The 18,122-nt window shown below is 45.8% G+C and overlaps 2 protein-coding genes across 3 annotated transcripts in view; both read right to left on the bottom strand.

Moving 5' to 3' along the window:
* The window catches only part of LOC310790982 (USP6 N-terminal-like protein), a 32,433-nt gene extending 32,121 nt beyond the window's left edge, over positions 1–312 (bottom strand). The window contains exon 1 of the mRNA XM_083652704.1: positions 176–312. The gene's annotated coding sequence lies outside the window, so the exon portion shown is untranslated. The remainder of the gene's footprint in view (positions 1–175) is intronic.
* Positions 313–1,030: 718 nt separating this feature from the next.
* On the bottom strand, positions 1,031–17,913 carry LOC310791660 (para-nitrobenzyl esterase). Of its 2 annotated transcripts, none has more exons than XM_083653309.1 (10): positions 17,815–17,913; positions 16,380–16,645; positions 14,851–15,274; positions 11,214–11,321; positions 10,796–10,992; positions 9,732–9,934; positions 9,405–9,463; positions 8,269–8,442; positions 7,044–7,271; positions 1,031–2,739 (listed from the first exon to the last, which is right to left on the bottom strand). In XM_083653309.1, exons 2-10 carry the CDS (start codon positions 16,641–16,643, stop codon positions 2,597–2,599), a joined length of 1,800 nt encoding a protein of 599 aa, XP_083509435.1. In that variant the 5' UTR covers positions 16,644–16,645; positions 17,815–17,913; the 3' UTR covers positions 1,031–2,596. The 2 variants fall into 2 exon arrangements, with proteins under 2 accessions (XP_083509435.1, XP_083509436.1); XM_083653310.1 differs by lacking the exon at positions 17,815–17,913 and adding an exon at positions 17,667–17,795.
* Between the last annotated feature and the right edge of the window lie 209 nt (positions 17,914–18,122).

Here is an 18,122-nt window from a genome sequence, read left to right as displayed (position 1 = left end):
CCTACAGTGTTTACTTGGCTGGTAAACAAACCCGCAGGCCCCCGCGCTGCTGCAGCCAGAGTGACGCGCTCTCCTTCATTCTAATGAGAATAAACAGGCTATAGCGGCGTGCGTGTGCGCTGTAGAGACAGACGGTCAAAACAAAGGGGGAAAAAAGAGTAAATGATGTGATTACCGTGTGTCTCGTGTCTCTCGGGGGTCCGTGCAGTAACAAAGCTCCTCTCGGCATTCTCCGGTCGCTCGTGAAGCTGCAGATCCAACAGAGCTGACAACAATAGCCATTAGCCAAGAAACAATAGCCTTTCTCCAGCGTCAATCCTCCATACCCTCACACAGAGCACACATTCGCATACACACACACACACATGCATGTGCAGACGGGATAGGCTCGCTCGCTGCTGGTCCAGGCTGTGAGGTGCGCACTGAGCACGCGCCGCAGCGTGGCACAAGTCCTATGATTTATGATCCACACACGAGCCGAGCCGAACCGAGCCGAACCGAGCCGAGCCGTGGCTGGTCCAGCCGAGCCCTGCTGTCACCACAGAGACTGACAAAGCTGTACCTCTGGCGCCATCTTCCGGCCTGATACAGGAATGCAGTCGGTGGGATTTCCTTCCAGACACCACGATTCCACATCAGATTCCACAGTGCTGACATGTGCTCAGCATACAGGAATATGAAAATAGACAGATACAAGTATGATGATGATTAAATATATAATATATGATCCGGGTATGGTCATGGGCATGCATATATATATATATATATATATATATATATATATATATATATATATATAGCAGTGATAGGGCAAGGTTGCATAGCACTAGCCTGGGTAAACCCATCCCCCACGTGACCTGCTCTCAGACCTGTTCTCAGTCACTATGACTGGGAACTGAGAGAGCAGGTCACGTGGGGGCTGGGTTTACCTAGGCTAGCATAGCACTGGGAGTATTCGTATTGTAAATGCAGAGCTAATTTTGATACAGGTTTTATAATAAATACAATATAAGAGTTCTTCATGTGTTGATTTATTTATTGAACGTGTGTCAATCAAAGGCAGTGATAACTTTGATGTGGATCAATGCATGCTACTGTTACCTGAGTGCAAACCAAGCAGAAAGAAAAGTACATACAGATCTCACAGGAGGCTGAAGACGATCAAACAACAAAAGAGAACTATCATTCAGTTAAAACAAAGTAGAAATAAGTTTGATTAGAAACATGATTAGAGTTATACTTCCATTTATACCTTTTGTAACATGGGAACAAAAATTCTGAGCACAAATTTCACGGCGTGTGTGTGTGTGTAATGGCTGCCGTGCACGTGTGTGTGTGTGTGTGTGTAATGGCTGCCGTGCACGTGTGTGTGTGTAATGGCTTGGCTGAACCAACAATGTGAGCATTTGTGCATCAAACCTTATCAATACATTTAGTGGCAAGCATTTCTTTTTAAAACTTAGTGCAAATAGCAGTGCTTCACGTCTTATGCCATTCACGGCAGAATAATACTAACAACTTTGAAAAAATAAACAAAACTTCTTATATTCCCTTCTCACCTGTAGCTTTACCCTAACTTGGATTTAAGATATACAAGGCATTATGGACAGAAATCAGTGTAAAAATATATATTTTGTCAATACTGTCAAACTACTGGCAATTGCATACGACAAATACAAATTAGTTTGAAAAAGGTTTGAAACTGGAAACTGAGAAGCTTCCTCGAGCCGCTGAACAGAAGAATCTGCTGTAACTTCTGTCCTGCCGAGGAAATAAAGTTGCTTCTGCACTCAGTCCTGCAGTAAAAACCAGAAGCCAAATTTCAACCTGCTTAAAAATCATCATTGAAGTCAACTATGTGGTCACCTGGGCGTCCGGGTAGTGCAGCAGCGGTAGATTCACTGCCTAGCAAATACGAAGGTTGCAGGTTCGAGGTTCCGTGTAGCGTTACCTCCGGCGTGGTTGGGCGTCCATACAGGCACAATTGGCCGTGTCTGTGGGTGGGAAGCCGGATTAAAGGTACGCCTCCTGGTCACTGCACTGGCAACCTATCACTTTCATTCCCTTTCAAATCCTTCACAAATACTGAATCCTTTTCACGTAGGCAGGCTCACACAGTCTTCAGTTTGGTCTGTATAGAGTGCCTAAGGTCTTCCGGGTTTGGCATGGGACCTTAGTGAAATGGTCTATGGTCTCTCCTGGTTCTGAATATAGCTGAATCGCTTGGTTTGACCAAGTACAACTCTTTAAGTAGGGATTTTACTAAACATTTATGGGAAAATGAAGGAGGAATCAAAACTCTTAGGTCCCATGCCGAACCGGGAAGAGGGTGTGACTTTGGCACTAGTGTTTTAAATGTAAACTTCTCCCTTCAGACTGCCTCCTCCAAGGCTCAGGGTCTGTGGAGCGTGTCTTCAGTGGATGGAAGCAGCTGGTTGGGTAAAGTCTAGTAGTGGTTAGCGGTGAGATGTGCTGATCCGGGGGGCAGTGCTGGTCCGGGGGCAGGGCTGGTCTGGGGGCAGGGCTGGACCGGGGGCGGGGCTGGCCGGGGGGCAGGGCTGGTCCGGGTGCAGGGCTGGTCCGGGCGGCGAGGGGCTCAGTTGATCCAGGCGTAGTCGTAGAAGCCATTCTCCTGCCACAGCTGACAGCGCTCGGCAGAGTAGTTCTGTTTCACCATCAGGTTGTGAGACAGGAGAGCAGTGGCTGCTGGGTATTCTGGCCACTGATCCACCATCTTACCTGGAGGAGGAGAGAGGGAGAGAGGGACTTAAAGGAAAAATACACGCTCAAGCCTTCAGCACAGACGGGCAGTTCCCCAGGCAGCCATGTTCCCATCCTGGCCCTCATGATGCTTCTGCCGTCTGCATCCTCCTCTCTTCCAAAATATCTCCTCTTAAATCATCGAACAACATTCATCCAACACAAATTATGGTATTAAACTGGAAAATGTCTCAGAGAGAAATGGTCTTTCTTGAAATAAAGGACTCGAAGTTGTCTATCTGTGTTTCTTTAGTTATCAATGGAAGCAGAACACCCAGTTGACTCAAACAGCACACTGATAGTGTGTCGGAGAGCAAACTCTAAACTCCAAGTGCAAAATCATTGTTACTTAAATGAAGGGGACGAGAAACACACAGGAAACACAACTTATTTGGGCATATCAACAGGTGGTCCATGTCAGAGTGATGGAAATACATGTAGAACCTGTGACCGTCTGGTAAACAACTTTACAATTAAGGAATAAACCCTGTCTGACATTTATCAAACAGGAAGTTCAATGTTTTGCCAGAAACTTTCAGACGTACAGTTGATCAGAAAAAGCAGTTATGAAAACAGATCGCTTTCCATTTCAGACAGTTCTAGACGGAGAACAAAGTACTTTCATTTCGCGTCAGAGACTGACATCACAAATTTGCAACACAATATACTGTACATGCAGTATAATAATTGAACATAATTATAAAAAGGTACATGTATGATTAAGTCTCTCACACAAACCAACCATTCTCACATACTGGTGGTGTCATTATATCATAGCGTTACCACGTCGATCGGTAGGTTTTTACCTCGCGCCGGGAACGTCATCCCGACCAGATCGAAGACGTCTGCGATTTTCTCCGTCCGTCCCGGTTCAAAATGACATGGGGGACGACCCGGCGCACTGTGTGCTAACTCTGATATCCTGTGCTCATTTTAATATCGTCTGCAGCTGCTGTCTGTTTGGCTCAATTACTGCCGTGGCAAAATGAGCATCTCCGTTACGAGGATCGTTATGTCGGCGTGGCGTGTCGGAGCGCGCTCTGTTTAAATGAGATGGAAGTGTGCATCGATCCCTGCGGGGAGATTAACAGCAAAAGTAATAGGACTCAGCAGGAGGGCAAACACAAGGAATATAAGCACACAGAGAAGAAGAAGAAGAAGAAGAAGGGAATAAGCGAGTTAAATGGAGGAGAGAGTGCGTTTCCGTGCCAAGAAAAATAAAGAAAACCTTGGGCAAGAGAGCAGGGAGATGCTGCAGTGGCAGTGGGGTGGGCAATTATTTTTCCTGCCCCCCCCCCCCCCCCCCCCCCCGTCATGCCATAACCCAGGGGTCACCAACCTTTTTGTTTGAGGTCGAGGGCTACCTGAAGGGTAGAGAGTCATGTGGGGGGCTACCTGTTGAAATTTGCTTGATTTACCTTTAAATAATGAGTATTATGCATTTAATCGAGACATACACTCTTTTATTTCACTGTTGTGAAGAAGAACTCTTCCTCCCACTCCTCTTGAAATTGGTAATGTTTTTTCTTTCGCTTTTCTGCCATTGTTCTTGCTTTCCATCATTTAGCTTAGGCGACTGATATAATCATTGGCAGCTGGCAGTCGCACTGTCGCAGAGTGAACGTAAAACTAAACTTTGACCCCAGCCCAGGTGGACCAAAATAGTTAATCAATAATTAATTATACACAGACAATAAATTATACACAGACAATAAACGTTTTTAAAACGTATGCATTGTTAAACCAATTATTTTCTACATTCGTGTGTTATTGTGGGAAGGGAGGATTTTTCTGATTATATTTTTTTGTTTTGTTTTTTGCTTTGTTTTTCCTTTCTTTCCCCTGTGTCTGAGCCTGTTTGTCTGTTTTGTCTTGTTTGTGTAAAAAAAAAAAAAAAAAAAAAAAAAAAAATCTGAACGTGGCCTGCGGGCGCCACAGCGCCACCCCGCGGGCGACCAGGTGCCCGCGGGCACCGTGTTGGCTACCACTGCCATAACCTCTAATTTGATCACTTGATTAGATGATAGAAAACATACTGTGCACTGATTCAGCAAGAAGCGACACACAAGTGTTTCAAAATAAAAGCAGATGTCATCTCATTGATTTTTCTAGCTTCATAAGTAAAATGGTGCCATTAAGACCTCCTGGGCCAGACAGAACCATCATGCCATCAGACAGAACCATCATGCCATCAGACAGAACCATCCAGATGACCGAATGAAAACTACCTACCCAGCCTATATCCGACCTACTCTGGAGTATGCCGCCCCTGTGTGGCATTCCGGCCTCACAGCAGCTCAATCAAAGTCCATTGAAAATGTCCAAAGAAGAGCTGTGCGTATCGTTCTGGGTGGTGAATTCACTTCATACAGTGAAGCATGTGACCGCCTTGGGCTTCCTACCCTCGGCTCACGACGGGAAGATCTTACACGGAACTTTGCCTCATCGCTCTGAGGCTCCCATCAATACCGCAGCTGGCTCCTCCCACCTGAACGTTCAGCTATTAGCCACCGCCAGGCTGGCTCCTCCCACCTGAGCGTTCAGCTATTAGCCAGCGCCAGACACGTTCTGCAAAACAACTGGACTTGGTCCGATGTAGAACGGAGCGGTGCAGAAAAAGTGTGATCCCCTACATGACCAGACTCCTAAACAATGAATCACTGCTGTAATGCCTTTGTGTGTCTGATTTATTGTTGTTGTATTACATTATGTATTAGATTAGAGATGTCATTAGGGCATAGTCTGTTAATTTTTTGGAGATCCTGTTTCAATTATTATCTGTGTTTTGTGTATGTAAACCTTTAGCATTGTAAAATGTACTACCAATTCAACTTGTGTTGCCATTAGTACATTATTACTCTTAACCAAATAAAACCGTTTACTACTGCCTGTGCGTTTGGGCAAATTCAAATGACAGACCTTCCTTGGTAGTACACCTGCTGTCCAGTTTGCAGGAGCAGTTTACAGCACAGAGAACAGGCAGTGTGCAGCAGAGAGTGTTGTGGTCAAGTCACTAAGTCCCAGTCGAGTCTCGAGTCCCCGGCTTTCGAGTACGAGCCCGAGTCCGAGTCACCAAAGAAGAGTCAGACTCCAGTCCCCATTACCTGAGTCAGAGTCCAGTCCCCATTACCTGAGTCAGAGTCCAGTCCCCATTACCCGAGTCAGAGTCCGGAGTTACTGAACGTGAGCGTGAATCCACTTCTGTAGGTGGAACACAGCTACAGTCACGGTATCAATACAGCCTATCACGGATCACGCAGTTCACGGACCAATAGCAGGACGCGCTGCGGCTGTTCTTATTTACGCCACTTCTGGATGCAAATAACCAAGATGGCGACGGTGAAATGCCAACCTCGAGGCTTCAAAAACAAGGGGTGCAAAAACCAATGGGTGGCATCACAGTGGCTACGTCCATATATTGATACGATCTATGATCCCTCGCCGCATTACAACTTCCTGTTTCAACAGGAAAATGCATCAAATCCAGGAAGTAAAGACGCTGTTTCATGGGGTCTTTAACAGGTTATTTTCGTACAATTTCAAGGTGGAGAGAAAACAGACACCGTGGAGTCTCAGTGAGGTGCACGACACCAGAGAAACATCCAATACCAAAGAAGAAACCGCACACTCTGCCTCTACTTCACTTACGTTACGTTATCGATTAAACCTTCAAATATTTTTGCATCTAGAGCCAGAGTTCTCCTTTCTAAAGCACAAATTATGCTCACGCGAAGGTGGCGTGCAGCTCCTCGAAAATGTGACTCCGCGGCGTCAACGCGGACATGACGTGACCAGCACGAGAGCTGTGATTGGACGTAGTTGTTGTGTGAGGAATGAGGAAATGCAATTTCCTCATTGAACAGTGCTTGTCCCTCATCTAGCAAAGCCTTCTGCAGGCTCACCGGAATGAGTTTTGAAACGGAGGGACAATAAAATGTCCCCCCACCGACATGATTGCAAGTTCTTGGTAAACAACAACACGATAGCGTCATATGTAATGGACATGAGTGTACCACAAGCCACCTAGTGTTTTTGAGGTGTACCGCAGCCAACGCGCCGAGTTACAAGCTTACGTTCAAGTATGCACAGTCTCGCTGTCGCCGCTCGGCGGCGGCAAGGCTCCAAGTCGAGGCTGCGCAGAACCCTGTCAGCGCCTTTACATTTTAACATTAAATTGAGAAATGCCATTCTCCTTGCGCTGGACCATAACGCACGCACGCGCGCGCGAACACACACACACACACACACACACACACAGAGCGGTGGGGAAGCATCATCCTCACCCTCTTTGGCGAAGTGGACCAGGTGGTGAGTGAAGACCTCCTGGAAGTCCTTGTCCTCGGGGGAGAGGGGCTTCCCCAGCACAGAGCCCAGCCCCCCAAAGAAGGCCAGGACATCCAGGCAGTGGAAGGAGTAGCGGCTGGGGAAGGGGAACTTGGTGCGCGTGGTGTTGATGGCGGCGGACGGCGTGTGTGTCACCACGTAGCGATACACAGGACTGTGCAGGGCCGCTGCAGGGGACAGGCAGGGGGGACATGCTATTATGATGGAGCCAAACAACAACAACAACAATACAAGAGTGATAAAATACTGCGGAATACTGTGTGACAGAACAACGAGCCATGCAGAAAATCACACATCAGTTCAGTCAGCGCCGGGCCTTGGACCCCATGGAGCAATTCTAACAAACACTCGAGGCACAGTACCATCTAAATTAGGAAGTATTTCTGCTGACTTAGCCAAACAAAAAAAGGGAATTAAGTCCTGCTCGATTCCTAGGCTTTTTACTCTCTGCAGAAGACTGCCTCTGTTTGTTTCTGTCTGACAATCTGTCTCTGTATTAAAATATATACATATTAACAAACTGGAAAAAGGACCTTGTATTGCACTAAAAGCGTCAGTCCTATTCAATTCTCAACCATGAAATTCAATTGGTAAAACATCTAAAACGTCAAAAACAGAAAAGAAAGAACCGTCTTCTCGAAACTAAGACTCGGCGTGTACACTCTGGAAACTAAGAGAGGGAGACAGGAGAAAGTCTTGGCTTCCTGAGGAAATGAAGTTGAACTGCAAAAACACAGAGACTGAATCACACTGCTTATTTGAATGCCTTAAATACGAAGAACAAATATTAGCCTGAATTTGAAAAAAACACTTTCCAAACGTCTCCCTCCGTTCTAATGAAATGAAACTAGTGTGTACATTTTATTTGTTATTCCAGTGAACGTTTGACTATTTATACAAACAATATATAATAATAATATATATATAAACAATATATGTATAGTGTATTATATATGTAATATAGTGTATTCTGTTTACAACAATGTATACGTTTGCTTTGGCAACAGATACCGCTGTATTTAATGCCAATAAAGACACATTCAATTTAAATTATTTGACTCTAGAAAATCGGACAATCGTGGAATTTGAAACATCTATAGCAGATTGAATGAGTGGATGGGACAGCTGTCTGTGCAGCAGGTGTCCCACAGGAGTGTAGGCTACCTGCAGCCCTCCGGGCCAGGTCGTTGTTGGGACAGGTGACCCTCATGTCGGAGACCATGGTGGTGTAGGCCCGCTCGGGACAGCGCGGCGGGACCGTCCTGGGACATGGGGACGAGCTGGGGTAAAGGTCCAACGCCTTCTTGGCCAGATCCTCACTGAAGTTGCCAAGTTTATCTAAGACACGCAGCAGATAGGGGGGGGGGGGAGTGGGGTCCGTTAAGAATCAACAGCACAAAAAACGTTGTTAGCTGTCTGTCTTCACTCACCTCCTCTGTAAACCGACGTTTAAAATAACGTCTCGAGCCCGAAACGTTGTCATTTTTAGCGTAAAATGAAATAAAACTGAAAAATATTGGGAGCTACCAACAGTCTTCTTGAATCTCATGAACTATTTTGACTCAGCACCTGGAAAAGACATGTATTACCTCAAACGTGATCTCGGTCACCAAGTCTCGTGAAGTCCCGCGATACTTTCCTGCCGACTGGCCAAATACAGGAGGACGCTTTGCGGTGGTGGTTTTAGCGCAACCTATGTGGGGTTTGGCATAACCTTCGTTATTTCGAATCCCACATAGGTTACGCCAAACCCCACATAGGTTGCGCTAAAACCACCACCGCAAAGCGTCCTCCTGTACTTGGCCAGTCGGCAGGAAAGTATCGCGGGACTTCACGAGACTTGGTGACCGAGATCACGTTTGAGGTAATTTGATCCCTGTGCAACTCCAGGAAACAGCCTTTGGCGAAATATCACTGTGGTGGTTCTTGAGGGATCAGATTATGACGATATTTGGCGAAAACGGGAATAAAAATAGCTATTTAGATACAGGAAAGACAGGCTCACACTTGGCCCCAAGTCAGCTCCATTTTACAAGTGACTTGGACGCTATTGATGTCAAAACAACGCTAGGACGGCCAGAAACGCCGCGGAGATCGCCTGGTGAGTGGCCAAATCATAATTAATGCCAGGAGATGGGTCCAGGTTAAAAAAAAACGAAATTCTCCTTTAAGACAGGGAAAAGTAACATGTAAGTTATGTCACAATGTTACGACCTAAAATCCCAGACGATATCTAGTCTCATATCATGACATCGATATTACACAATATCGCTCCAGCCTTTACTGTCAGAAGCCCTTACCTTTCACAAACCACTCGTAATCTCCCCACGTCCACAGAGAGATGTTTTCATATGGCGGGCTGCAGAGAGAGAACACAGAGAGGCTCATTCAGATCTCTTGAGGTCAGAGGTCAAGGGACCGCTTTGAAAATGGCCATGCCCGTTTTTCCCTCGCCAAAATGTTGCCTACATTTTTCGCGTTATTTAGCCCCCTTTCCGAAAAGCTAGCATGACATGGTTGGTACCAATGGAGCCTGCTACAGCCATTTGCCCAGTTTGCCAGTTGCCCATCCCTGCGTTACAGTAACAGCTGACGCTGGCGAGTGTGGAGCGGGCGCGGGCGCTCACCTGAAGTCGGCCTCCTGCTCGGTGGTGCCGATGAGGAAGGGGACATCGCTGTAACCTCCCACTCCCCTCTCCCAGGTCTCAAAGGGCGGGGCTGGCACCACGTAGCCGTCCACCACCGCCACCGGGCCCACAAAACGCCCCCTGGTGGGCAGGTCCATCAGGTCGTCCGCTGCCCAGGACGGGTACTCCTGCCACGGGATGGCCTGGGAGGGTGGAGAGCCAGACCCATGTCAAGCTTTGTTCAAATAAGAGTGCCAAAGTCACACCCACTTCCGGGTTTAGGCATCCGCCATTTATTTCCCCATAGAAATTTCATAAAATGCTCATAAAAAATTGCTGATTTTCTTTTCTTTTCTTTTTTGGTCCAAGTGAAATGTTCTGTCTCTCCAATCGCTTGGTTTGAACACGTAAAATTATTTTTAGAAGCATATTATGAAATGTCTATGGGAAAATAAATTGCTACGCATGCCTAAACCGGAAGTGGCCGTGACTTTGGCTCTCTATATAGACACTGCATGAAATAGGCCACGTCCATCACAGGGGAAAAGCTCCGTTCATTTCCACACACCAGCGTCATTTTCCTTGAATTAAACATAGCTAAAAGCTGTTGTGTGGTGGGGCTGCGCAGACAACAAATGTAAAAAAATTGCCAGTTAAAGTTTTTTGTACTCCTGAGCAAAACAAGGAAGCCATTGAGAATTGGCGAGAAGAAAAATGTGGATGTAGCTGTCAAGGAAGTAAGTTGGAGTGTTCATCTTCCGTATATACAATCTTTTTGTGCAACACACAACCATGCACGTGACATAGGAGAACGCCAGGATTGGAGGGTGGATTTCTGTTTTCCCCCGTCTTGGGCGTGGCTTCTGAATGATGACGCGTTACACAGTGTCTCTATAGAGTGCCAAAGTCCCACCCTCTTCGGGGTTCATCATTAAGGGATTTCATTCCCCATTCATTTTTCCAGAGACGTTTTTCTTGGTCAAGTGACCTCATTTTTAGTGGAAGAAAATGTGCAAAAAGTCAAGGGGTGTGAATATGTTTGGTTCCCACCTCACGTGCCCTACCTGTAGGATTTGTTTGGCAGAGAGCCCCCGGAGGCAGGCGGCGTCATTGCAGCCCGTGTTCCTCAGGAACGGCAGGTTGTCGGCCTCTGCCTGCTGCAGCGAGGCCTTAAACACGTAGGAGCCGCTCATGTCCACCGCCGCATGGAACAGCCCCCGAGCCAGGGGGGACGTCATCAGAGCCCACACGGAGGTCCCACCTGACACACACCAAAGACACTTCATGCACGAGCAACGTGACTCATTACAATTTACCTTTTTCACAGCAGCCATTTTGTGTCTAAAAGGCAGGGTTAAACGCAGGTGTGCAACCAAAACATTGATGTTTCCAACTTCCAGGTGCTTTTAGGTGTTCCAGTGCTGTGGCCCTCATTAATGTTTTGCCACAGAGCCCCAAGAACCCATCTCATTAGTTTCATACCTGAGCTTTGTCCAAATATGGTGACCTTCTCGGGGTCTCCTCCAAACTCACGGATGTTCTTCTGGACCCACTGCAGCGCTTTTATCTGGTCCATGAAGCCATAGTTCCCTATGGGCGGAAGGAGGGGGGGGGGGGGGGGGCGACAAAAGGTAGCACATCGATTAGCAACAAGGACTAGGGTTTCTAACATCAATAGCAATCCCCAGGAAAATATCGATATGACAGATATGACAACACATCAAGAGGCGTAAAAATAAACTTAGACAGATGGACGGACAGACGCACGACTCTCCATAATGTAGGCCTGATAAAACTTGTTGAAGACTTTGCACTTACACAGCAGATTACTCCTGTGCTATGCATATGATGCAATGAATCAACGATAACGCACCTTTTGAAGAATATAACATTACAAAATAAGAACTTGAAGTGAAAGATTTGCAATTATTGCCCCCTGGGCAGATTTATTTTAACATTTCATTTATTTTCATGATTGATTCTTACATTTCACAATCTTAAGGAGGATGTGACCTTATTTCCGACGCCCCATTTTCTCCCCGAGAATCAAACCCGCGGACACACGGAGCTTTGAACTAAAGTGACCTCTTTTCGAGCTGAGGGAGCGAGGAAATAGGGCATGAAATTAGGAGTATTGGAAATGAGAAACCTGAGGGAGTGAGAGTGGAGAGAGGGGGAGGCGGCTCCTGGAAGATGAAAGGATGGATGTACTGTACCGTGCATCACGCCTCTGATGGGTCATTGCATATCAAAGGTACAGGAGGTCTATCTGATTGCGCAACATGCTAACGCGCTAATTTGCATCATGTGTCCCAAAAGCATTGCCAGGCAGCTAAAGTGCAATCATCAACATGGAAAAGACAGCGTTACACTGTAACGTTACACTGTAATAATAATAATGTTACACCGTTAAGACAGCGTTAGTACCTCCTCGGTACCAATGTTAGACAGCGTTAGTACCTCCTCGGTACCAATGTTAGACAGCGTTAGTACCTCCTCGGTACCAATGTTAGACAGCGTTAGTACCTCCTCGGTACCAATGTTAGACAGCGTTAGCACCTCCTCGGTACCAATGTTAGACAGCGTTAGTACCTCCTCGGTACCAATGTTAGACAGCGTTAGTACCTCCTCGGTACCAAGAGAGAAATGACCCCCACTTATCCAAATCACATTAACATTCATGAAGTATTCATATCTTAATGGAGAGGTATACACACTTTTAAACATTCAACAGCACAGGGAGTGCAATGTGTAAACACTATCAATATTTTAAGGGTCTATTGAAGGGGTAAACCATGTCCATTATATCTCTTTAAACAACACAACACACAATACAATGGTTGTATTAGTGTGGATATAGCCTTATACAGCTGTAACCCTAACCCTAACCCTAAGATTTAAAAAAACAGTTTTCCTTTCTAACTTGATCTTATTCTCCTTTTATCCATTTTAATTAATTAATTATTCTCTCTTCTTCTACACTTTATTTCATTGTTTTTAAATTATGTATATGATCGTGTATTTCTCACCTAATGTCTTCTTTATATATAGCTTGTGTAAAGAACTTTGATTTGCCTTGGTGTATAAAATGTGCTACATAAATAAACTTGCCTCGAGCTTCTTGAACAGCCTCTTGATTGTAAGGCTGCGTTCACACGCAGCATGTTTGGAGCGGTTTATTCAAGCTCTGCAGTGTTTACTCCTTTCGCTGGGTTCATACGGTCAAGGTGAGAACAATGTGTTTCAAACTCAGGTCGCACCGGTTTGTTGGGAGTGAGAACGTAATCCAACACTACAGGAAACGACTCTTAACCTCAGGGATGTATGGGCAGAAGGAGACGGATGTTGATGTTGATGATGATAAGCAGCAGTTCCTCATACTTGGAAAGCCTAGCACAGCGGTATTCAATTAGAATTCAGAGAGGTCCAGTTCGAGAAGATTTCCTCAAGCAAAGGTCCGCAACATCATAATGTCTAACCTGCGTTATGATTCAGTGCCATAAAATACCCTAATAGTTGTATCAAGGTCTGTATGTAGTCAGCAACAAAGAACAACTCATTCATTTCAACAATGTTTTTTCAGTTTTCACATTTAACTGGAGGGATTTTAAAATACTCAAATAATAAATCATTCTTATTTTCAAAGAAAATAAGGGCTGCATTAAAAAAAACATATAGCAGAAAGCTTTTGAAAATGTAAAATAAAGTGCTTAAGAAAAATGAAATAAAAGTAGCAGCTTGAGTTTCCCTTTTTCTGGTTTTTGCAGTCTTATCTCAACATATTTGAACAATTGAACAGCTTACTCCTCTTCTGTTCTGAGAGTAAATGACTAGCTGACTAAGAAGTCATACTTTTGCAGCCTGGGGACAGTAGTTGTACTGGGAGGGAGGGAGACCAGCCAGAGACAGAGACAGAGACAGAGACAGACACACACAGACACACACACACACGGATGGAGCGGATATGGTTTCTCAAATGATTCACACAGTGCTTCGTTTGGTAGTGGCGTTTCACAGTGCCGCTTTTAATGAGTGCAACGGTCTCGCAGCAGATCAGACAGACAGGCTTTGAACTGCCCGTGGGGAGGAGAAACATGTACAAATCTGTCCATTCTTCATTAAAAACTCGGTTCTCTGTGTCCGCTTTTCTCTTTTTAGAGCACGCCATAGCTTACTTCTCACCTATTTCTCCAACGTGTCTGGGTTTTTTTCTCCCCCGTGTGTGTGTAGCGCGGCTCACACCAGCTGTGACAAGCAGAGAGAGGACCCGCACGGAAGAATCTTGGCTGTACATTTCATTGGCCGAGTAGCGTCACGTGGGACTCCAAACCAGTACCGTAAAGCAGAACAAACTATGAACTATCTCTTCATGTGTTCTTAACTGGTATGAACACCAGAGAAGAAGAAACAGACAGACAAGTCCATCATGTTGAGACAATTGAGGAATCCTCTCCACCACCGAAATCTCTAACCTGCAGGATGGCAGCTTACAAAAACGGCCAATAATCAAGCTTCTTGCGAGTCATGTGACTTTAGTTTACCAGCCCTAGACCAGGGGTTCGCATTTCCCAACCTTTTTTGGCTTGTGAACGCACTTTGACGTCACAAAAATCTAGGGGGCCCAGACATTCAAATTATTTTTGCTAAAAATTAATTTGTTAATCGTTTGTAATACTTAGGGCTGCGACTAACGATTATTTTCATAATCGATTAATCTGACGATTATTTTCTCGATTAATCGATTAGTGGTTTGGTCTATAAAAAGTTTTTAAAAGTTCTCTCTGTGTTACAAAGTGATTCTCTGTATCTCTGTATCTCCAGTTTGTTTCACTGTGGATGGTAATGGGGTGGAGAGCGTCATTTCCATTAATGTGACAAATGGGTGTAGGTTTGTTAGCGGTCGTTCTCACCGCCGTTCAAACTACTATTTTTGAAAAGAAGTCCCCAGAAAATCGGTAGGCAGGAGCCGAGACTAACAAGCCCTGGTTTGCTTGTATTTCGAGCAGTGTGCACTCAAACGGACTGAATCCAAAAATGCAACAAAGCCAACTTTCCCAAGATGGTGGAGCCCAAAGACAAAACAAAGTGTATGACAGTAACACAGCGGGCAGAGACCGACCTGAGGAGTTGGTGGGAGAGCCTTCTCTGAGCACCTGCAGGGCCATGAAGCCCAGGGCGTTGAGCCTGTAGTTGAAGCTGACGTAGACCACCCCTGTGCTGGCGGCCAGCGTCTCCGTGGGCGAGTAGCCCTCCTCTCCCCCGCTGAGCATGTGCAGGTAGCCTCCGTGGATCCAGACCATGACGGGCAGCCGGGCGGCGGGCTGCAGGCTGGGCGTCCACACGTTGACGAAGAGGCAGTTCTCCTGACCCGTCACCTCGCCCCCCGAGCGCGTCAGCGGCTGGACCTGCGGGCACACGCTGCCGAAGCGCCCGGCGTCCACCAGCTCCTTCCCGCACGGCGGCTCGGCCGGTGGCGCCCAGCGCAGCTCGCCCACGGGAGGAGCGGCGTAGGGCATGCCCTTGAAGGAGTAGGCTCCATTTTTCTGCAAAGGAGAGAAGCGATCACTGTTGTAGGAGCCACACTAGATCAAGCAAAACCTAACACACACAGATTCAGCCCAGAGTTTTGCTTTTTGATCAAGCAAAACCTCACAGGCCCAGATTTGTTTTTTTTGTCCCCCCCCCCCCGATTATTTTCTGGCCATTTTGCCTTTATTCAGATAGGACAGTAGGCAGACAGGAAAGGTGAGGAGAGAGAGAGAGGGGTTGACCGCGGGTCCGGGTCGGATTCGAAACCCGGGTCGGCCGCGTGAAGGACCGAGCCTCCGTGGTACGCGTGCTACCAGGTGAGCCAGCAGGACACACAAAGAATTTCACTAGAGGTTTGCAGGAGGGAACTGTGCTGCACAGTATATCACTAAAGCGACCAAATCAGGTTACAACGTTATTCACTAACGATGAGAAATACAGCCTGTTTGCACTTGTCATGGTCATCCATATTTATGTATGTAAATCTCATTATTTTGACCATATAACATGATATGGTACCCCCCCCCCCGTTTTCTCCTTAATTGTACTTGGCCAATTCCCCCTGCTGCCCCAGTCGTTGCTCCACCCCCTCTGCAGATCTGGGGAGAGTTGTAGACTAGCACCATGCTTCCTCTGATACATGTGCAGCATACCTACCAACATTGGGCTGTGAAAAAGAGGGAGATTTTCTGGGGTATCGGTGAATGACTCCCCCCCCCCGCATCCATATAAGATATCAGATATTGGCAAAAAATCCAATATCGTGCATCCCTACTTGAAGGCACCGTCACCGCCCTCTTCATCGAGAGCGTATAAACGAGGGCGTCCCGGTGGTTCACCGAGTAGTAGAGTGTGTACCATATAAGGCTCAGTCCTCCGTGCAGTGACCCGGGTTCGAATCCGACCCGCATTCATTTGCTGCATGTCCTCCCCTCTCTCTCCCTCGCATACATTCTTGTCTCTCTCACACTGTGTCTATCAATAAAGCATAACAATGCAAATAAAATAAAATAAAATAAAATAAAATAAAATAAAAATAAAATAAAATAAAATAAAATAAAATAAAATAAAATAAAATAAAATAAAATAAAATAAAATAAAAATAGTGTATAAACTCACGTGTCGTCCCTGGAAGTCTCGGCAGGCGGTGGAGACGCGGGCGAGGCCCGGGGGCAGCGTCTGGGCCACGTAGGCCAGGTACCCGGCCAGGGAGAGCAGGCCCAGCACAGCCAGGCAGAGCAGGAGGACGCAGCGGCGCGACAGAACCACCACGGGGCTGATGTAGTGTCTGTGCTGCACGTACTGCACCTCCTCAGAGTCGTCCTCCTGCACCAAGTAGCGGTACTCTGTCCTCGCGGGGACCTCGAACGCGTCCTCGTTCATCTCTGGGACACAAAGCACACAGAACTACTAGCCGTGACGTCAGACTGAAGTGTCAACTCATTGCACTCCTTTTTTTAATATAATTATTGCTACAAATGATTGTATTAATGTTTCAGGTACATATTATTACATTATTATGATTAGTAGTATGAATATAGGAACATATGATTTCTGTGTGTGTGTGTGTGTGTGTGTGTGTGTGTGTGTGTGTGTTTCCATGCTCACATACTGCATTTCCCTGTGTCTGCATACTACTTACCATTGTACAATACATAGGCTACATATTCATCTGCACTCTGACACATATACTGTATGTATAATATTTAATAGTCTTATTCTTACTGTCCATAATGTCCATCTTTAGTGACTCTGAAACTGCTGTTAATGTTTGAATAATATGTTTTTTGTTTGTTTCATTTATTGATTTCTATTCCGCCAACCTTGTCCTTATTTGTGATGCTTTTTATTTATTTATTGCTATTTTGCCCTTGTGACTTTTAACATTTTAAACCAAATCCATATCTGACAAATAATCTGAATGGGGTTATAGCCTGGTAGTTGTTTGTTTTTTAATAGCCTGGCTGGCTGCTCATCTAAACGTTTGACCTCAGGCAGGCAGGCAGGCAGGCAGGCAGGCAGGCAGGCAGACAGGCAGGCAGGCAGGGGGAAGGGAGGCTAGGGGAAGGGGGTGTCTGTAATAATAATAATAATAGGCGGATGTGCTTATTCTTTGTCCACCATCCGGACAGGGACTGACTGAGCTAACGCTACATATTTGGAAATGCATATAGGAGCAGCGGATGGGCTGGTACAGTTACAGTAACGTTACTCTGCTGCTGGGCAGGAATCTGTTCACCTTAATTTCTTTCAAACACAAACTCCAGTCTGCACAACAACACATACATTACATCTACATTTACTGTCACTCACGACACAAACACGTTCTTGTTCAAATGCGTGCGTGGTGCGTCGCTATTCATTACACTCGCACACAGTAAAAGCAAAAAGTTATTCTGCTCCTACCGTTTCCCAGCCTTTTCTTTTGAACAAGTCAGCAGCCTATCTATCCCCAGACTGTCTGTCTGTTATGTTGCACTGGAGTCTGTTTAATGAACGGTATGATGCGTCCATTAATTTATTACTATTTATTACTATTATATTAATTACTCACCAGCAGGTCATGTAAACTACGCAGAGTGGACAAAAACAAGCTGACGCATTTAGTTCTCCACTGTACTGTCCGCTGTGCGCATGTCTGCTTAACTTTTTTCTTTTCTTTTTTTCTTCTTCTTCTTCTTCTTCTTTTGTGTTTTACGGCAGTTGGCATCCTTTGAGTTGCATTACTGCCGCCTTCTGGATTTATCCGTCCACTGTTTCCCTAATCTATTACAGTCAGTCTTGTAATGACATTCAGGTTGCTGTGACCAATTCGCAATCTAACACACACACACACACACACACACACACACACACACACAC

The sequence above is a fragment of the Poromitra crassiceps genome (assembly GCF_964638095.1).
Source record: "Poromitra crassiceps genome assembly, chromosome: 16".
NCBI classification, from domain to species: Eukaryota; Metazoa; Chordata; class Actinopteri; order Beryciformes; family Melamphaidae; genus Poromitra; species Poromitra crassiceps.
The sequence above is the reverse complement of the archived record's forward strand: the minus strand, read 5'-3'. Positions and strand labels throughout refer to the sequence as shown.